General features: G+C 39.9%; 1 protein-coding gene across 1 annotated transcript in view; it reads right to left on the reverse strand.

The window, feature by feature from the left end:
* Nucleotides 1-2694: 2694 nt before the first annotated feature.
* The window catches only part of ssr4 (signal sequence receptor, delta), an 11762-nt gene continuing 7730 nt past the window's right edge, over nt 2695-6726 (reverse strand). Inside the window, exon 6 of the mRNA XM_039800164.1 lies at nt 2695-3346. Within this exon, the coding sequence (XP_039656098.1) occupies nt 3242-3346 (105 nt within the window). The 3' untranslated portion in view covers nt 2695-3241. The remainder of the gene's footprint in view (nt 3347-6726) is intronic.

Raw genomic sequence — 6726 nt, forward strand, 5'->3', positions numbered from 1 at the left:
TTTGTTTTTACTGGTGGCGGACAGTTTCTACAGAAACTCTTGCATCATATTTTAGTGAAGATTAAGTATGTATTTACCTTAGGTTATTCCCCTGAGAGCCAGGGGGATCAATGTTAGCTTTTATCACTTTTGCCCACCTTGTTTTCATTACTTAAAGCGTGGTTGTGTTTACACCTCAACAAAGGCCCTATCGTTTTTTTTTTTCTTCATAGTAAAAACAGGCATGTGGACAGTGTTTGATAAAATCCATTTTATGGGAGCTCATTCAACATGCTTTCACAGGATTTATGTGCAAATAAACGGTTTGTTGTGGTGTGTCTGCTCCTATTTAACCTACAGTATTTCATGGCAACCGGCCAGCTATGAGAAGCCCACGTAAAAAAAAGATGCTCTATTACAGTGGTTGACCTTTTAGTGTGAAATGTGGCAGGGATGTCTAATATGATGGAGGAAATGACATTGCGAGAGAGAGAGAGATCAGAAAGAGAGAGTAAAGGGCACTTCCCCATATATGGCTTGGTCTTGACTGGCAACTGCATAAAGCGGATTAGTGGATGCCCAAACAGGACAGGAAGAGGGAGATAACAGAAGAAAGCACAAAAGCCTGGAACTGACAGTAAGTTTGTTCACTCCAAACACAGTCTGACTGTTGTGGTTAAAGCAGCTATACATGTAACATACCTTACTGTACATACACGTCCATGAAATAACAATATAATATAACAATAACTGTTATTGTAAGCAGGGGGAGGCCAGTGTTTGTTTTCTGATCATTGAGTTAGCCCTCAGTTTGTTGACCTTGTTCTGTAGAACCAGTAAAGCAGTAGAAACACGGCAGAGACAGAAATGTGACTTCATGTGAGAAACGTTTTTGTGCAACGCCAGTTTCCACATTGCTGAATCTCACTAAGCCCATCAGTGTTGGCCTCTCCGGAGCTGGTGTTTTGCACACCTCTGTCAAAGCAGCTTTTCTTTGCCCCACAGCACTCACACACATTCCCAGATTCCTCTACAGCAACTCCTGTTTCTCTGTAAAATGGTTTTGTTATATGATGATGAAAAATGTGAATCAGATTTGTTTACGTGACCTTGTCAATTAGTGTCTGAGACAGAAAAGAACATTACAGATAAACTATTTGTCATTGAAAGAATAAATTGTGACTTCCTGTGAGTGCATTCATTCCGAAACATCAACAATCTCAAAATATTTCATTCTACATCCGTAATCATCTGGCCTTAAACTCCATCACAGAACAAAGAGATGGAAGAGTCTTGTGTCAGCATTGTTTGTTTGTTCATTCCATTTATATCCCTCCATCCATCCAGCCATCTCCCACTTCCCACAGCCTAATAGGTGACTCCATGAGGGAGGGCCTGGATTCACTCCAGCACGTGTCTTCTCTGAATTACCTACATTGTGATGTCTCTATTGTATCCTTGCCAAGGTGACAGGAGACAAAAGCTGAGATGTGCTTACACCATAAGTGTGTTGTGCTGACAAATTTACAGAAAAGCAGACATGAGAAACTTATTGTGTACTCTGTACACAATAAGTGTAGGGTTTATGTGTGAGGATCATGTTACTCATATACAAAGTTTACATTAGCCTCATGGGAGTCGGTGAGAAGTTGCAGTTGTGCTGCTCTTGTAGATGAAAAAGCAGCACTCCATGTGCTGTACAGTGTGTGCAAACTCGGATGCAGGCCAACTACAGAAATAGACATGCTAAGTTTAAATGTCTCTAACAAACTAGTTCACATAAGCACAAGAGTATAATTTGACAAACAGTGAAGTTGATGTAAAACAGAACAGGGGCTCAAAGTGCATTATGCAAAGTATTGCATTACATTAACAACAGCTGAAAATGAACCAGTAAAATCACATTTAATCTGTCCATGAGTTAATAGCCTTACTCTGGATCCAAAACAGGCTTTGAAAAGCAGCACAGAGCTGCCACAGTGTGTTCAACTGATAGCACTGCACTACAGCAAGAAAGGTAATACAAGTGGCTGCAGTGCCTCGTCCCTGATGAACATTAACAGCTATACCATGTTTACTGTTGGTGTACATCGAGAAAAAACAACAGGCCATCAGCTGCCGGAGTGCTGCTGGGTTCGAACACGTACCTCGCCATGACTATCTAGAATTGCCAGAAGGACAGTAGTGTCTTTCATCTGCGGACAAAAATAGTCCACAGAGTTCAGCCACAATCTCCAAGCTGAACATGTTTACAGCAACAGGGTTATTCTTCATGTTTTAACTACTATGAATCCTATTAAATGAGTACTTGGTGTTAGAGAAAATGAGATCAAAAACAATTCTATGAATCAAATATTCTATAGTAGTAATTTCCCCATCAGTAGATATAGTAAATCTTAGATGGAAATTCTTAGAAAGGGTTTCTTTTTGGAGTCAAGGACAGAAACTGTAGCTCTTAAGAATAGTTGTATAACAGCTTTCATCCCTCAAGCAATTAGTCTGTGAAAGCTAAATGTGCTTGGAGTTAAGTCTAGTTAGATATAGAGGGGATTGTTGAATCATCCAGACTACACCAATTTACCACAACAACAAAAACTTCAGAGTTGACATTTGTTGCTATGGAACAAGAGACTATGAATCTCCCAGTCTGTCCTGGAGAAAAATAAATATATAGAAGAGGCAATCTGTCACTGGACTATCACATGATGCAACACATTACACTGGAAGAAAAACAAGCCATTTATTAAATTTACTGGAAGAGACATACACTAGACCTGTTCAGGCCAGCCAGTGCACGTCAAATTGTTGACATATTATACGCACTGAGGTCTTGACCGCTCTCTGTTGATGTTCCGCACATTTGTACAAGTCCCAATCTGGCCAGTGCATTCATACAGGAGGACAAAGAATAATCTAGTCTGGATGTAGCAACATCTTTTAAGCAGGACTGAATACATGACCTATATTTGTTTTGTTAATTTATGTGGTCCAGGTTTATTGTTTGGTTTTATCAAAAAATTACAAAATTACATCCATATTGACAAAACAAACTTTTGACGAAATTCATCTGAAAAATGTATAAGACTGATGGCATACAGACAAGGTCTGAATAAAAACAAATACAAAGACTGCTGCTCTTGCTCCTTGTCCCAAAGTAGATCAAGTGGCAAAATCCTCTTGGCTCGCCACAACACTGGATGATGGATTGTTGGTCAAGATCCACCAGAATACAGTCTTTAAAGATCCAGTGATTGTGAATCCTTTATGCTTGGATGGTGCCCTTAGCACTGAAGGCCATGTAGTAGACCAGGATACCCATGAGGGCAGCCACCACCTCAGTAGACACCCATGGGCCATTCCAAGCACCCTGTAGAGAGATTTAAATAAAAATAAAAAAACAGAAAAAAAAATAAAAGCTCATCACCGGTTTAGCGGAAGATAAGTAAACAAATGACCAATTATACATTCCAGTTTCCCCTGGTTCTAGAAATGCTGAAAGTAACATGGCTGATTGCTCAGATTGGGCCTCATATAACAAAGTACATAATGACTAATCAGAGTCAACTATGACGTTATTCTTAAATGGAGCCATCCTACCGCTTTTTTTTTAATTAATAAAATGAATTACGACTAAGCCATGTTTACCAATATTTGGGTAGCCTGGTTTCCTTGTGTAATAATGCTTGTATAACCTCAACCCAGTAATGCACCATCAAGTTATCAAAAAAAAAAGTTCAGGACAGCCTGGGCTATCAGTATATGTATGTTGTACAGATGTCACGTGAATGTATAAATTGTTATGTTACGCTAAAGACCAAAGAAAAACCTAAACGAAAATTAAATCTAACAGAAATGTATTGAAACTAGGCAGGGCCGGTTACCGGTTTCAAGGTATACTGTGGTTTTAAAAAGTCACGGTTTTAACACCACTAACATTTTCCATCTTCAAGGACAGAAAGTACAGTTTAGAAATCCCTCTCCCTGCCAGTGTGCAGTGTGACTCTAAATAAAATACATTGTGTTCAATGGGGGACCAAGACATTTAAAAAATAATAAATTTCAAAGTGTAATTGCAATACCGTAATACCGTGACACTGTGATAATTTTGCTGAAGGTTATCATACCGTCAGAATCTCATACTGGTCCATGCCTAAATGAAACCACACAGAACAATAATAAACAAGACTTTTTGTTCTCCCAAGCCTTTGCAATTAGAGGAAACAAAAATAAACACTGTAACTAACAAATAAAAACTATTTTTTTTTTTTTTTTTTTTACAAGAAAAGTAAATAAGCTTTTATCCAAAGTTCGTTATGTCATCTCAAATGCATTTCCTGTCTGCTATAACAAATCAGGACACCAAATCACACTCATTTACACATCCAGGGCTGCTTGAAATCACACACACACACACACACACACACACACACACACACACACACACACACACACACACACACACACACACACACACACACACACACACACACACACACACACACACACACACACACACACACACACACACCTGAGAGAACTGCCTTTCTCCTGACATGTCCATTTCCCTGTCAATAAGCCACATAAAATATTTAAAAATAAAACAAATTAAACTGTTTATCCATGCTCAATGCCATGGTACACCTGCAGCTCCACACAAGAGCCAGTCTGCATACTAGCTGCTATGTAATGAATTAACCTATATGAACATCTGTGTTGCATCTTATAATGCACGTGGGCCACAGTTGGCCACAGTGAAACTGATAAATCACACAATTTGTGTTGTGGACAAATTGATGGAGAGATGTGACATTTTGTGTGTCCAGGAGATGTTCCTGGCTAAACAAGACCTGGAAGGACTAAATTCTATACATAGGGACTTTCATGGGGCGGGTGAATCAACAACTGACCTAAGTGCTAAAGTTGTCCGGGGGGAGAATTCCAGGGGGGGTAGCCACGATGTGGAATAAAAAAATATGACCAGTTGGTTAATGTAATAAGATTGGGAGTTGACTGGGCTATTGGGCTTGAGCTGTGTTGTAATGATAAGAAGATAATAATTTTGAATGTCTATACGTCATATCAGTGCATACAAAATGAGAATGAGTACCTCAGTAGATTGGCATTTAGTCAAATCATTTATTCAGGACAATTCTTCTACCTGCATCTATGTCGGTGACATGAATGCTGATGTAACTGATGCCAACTCTTTTTGGTAAACATTGAATGTAGTTTTGTACAGACAGTGGATTGATTTTATCTAGTAAGGTAGTATTGCCAAATGATAGTTATACTTATCAGCAAGGCCTGGCACTCTACTTCCTGGCTAGACCACTGCCTTTGTACAGTGGATGCCCATAACTCCATTGATATGATGAAGATTGATTATGATCTGGCTACTATGGACCCTTTCTCATGGTGTTGAACACAGGCAATTTACCAGTGTTGCTGTGTGTGGATAATGGCATTGATGTAGGGAAAATAAATTTGTCAAAATTGTCTGATAAAGATCTTAATAAATATGCCAATCATTCTGATGCTTTGCTCGGTAATATTAAGGTCCCAAAAGATGCTTCAATGCTAAGCTAAGCTTTTAAAGGGGTGATAGAATGATTATATAGGGTATTTTTACACTGTCCTTAAGGTCTCCTAGTGGGGTATGTAACATTGGTTGGGCTGAAAATTGCCCGAATGATATTTTATTAGGCCCTTAACTACCCTGTGAATATGGCTCTATTTGGAACAAGAGCTTTTCTTCCAAATATGGTATGCTCATGAATATTCAGAATGAGCTACGCGCTGATTGGTTTGAGCAAACTACATAGAAACACATGGGAGACTCAACAGCAGGTCTCATATTTCAGACACTGCAAAGTTATACATTGTTTGTCGGGCTATTTCGTTATTAAATTCACTTCTGAGACGTTTTTAAGGAGAAATCAACTATATAAAGCTCAAATATGGGCCGTTTTACGAAATTTGAAAATTAACTGCAAATTTGGTAAGACTGTGTCGGAGTTCAGCTGCCGGTGCTGCCTCGCCGCCCGGCCTGCCTTCCTTCACAGACCCCGGCCTTCTATGAGGTACTCGGAGCTCGGTCACAGCTGGCAGCCCACAGCAGGGACTACCAAATGCCGCAGCCCTGACAGAGCTCCAGGGCCTGCAACTCCGATCTTCCTGCTAGCTAAATGGCCCGTTGTGTATGTGTCAGCGCGGTCAGCGAGCTTGTTACACCAGCAATCTCTTACCACACGTTACACACATGTCACGCCACTTATACAACATCTAACTAAATGTCTTATAAAGCTAACAACGGTGTCCGATTTCAAGTTAATGAATATTTGTGAAGACTAGCTAGGTGTTTCGTTAGCTGCGACTGTCCCTTCAATCCTATCTATGTGTAGCTACAAATCACGGATAGTTAGCTTCATTTTCGGCGTAATTCGAGTATATTCACAGTTTGAATTTCGTCCCGCCACGTATACAACATCTACCTAAGGGTATCAATGAGGCTAGCTAGCTCTCATTGATAGAGCTCCATCCAGCCGCAGGCTCTATCAATGAGACTCACGGACAAGCGGCGTTTATTTTCCCAATCGTTTGTTTAAATAACTCAACACATTATAATTACACACATTAAAAGAGTAACCGGAACCTGTGGTAAGAGATTGCTGGCGTAACAAGATTGCTGGCGTAACAAGCTCGCTGACGACACTCATTCACACACACCTGGCATTAGGAAGAGGGGAA

Source organism: Perca fluviatilis, chromosome 5 (genome assembly GCF_010015445.1).
Source record: "Perca fluviatilis chromosome 5, GENO_Pfluv_1.0, whole genome shotgun sequence".
In the NCBI taxonomy this organism is placed as follows: domain Eukaryota; kingdom Metazoa; phylum Chordata; class Actinopteri; order Perciformes; family Percidae; genus Perca; species Perca fluviatilis.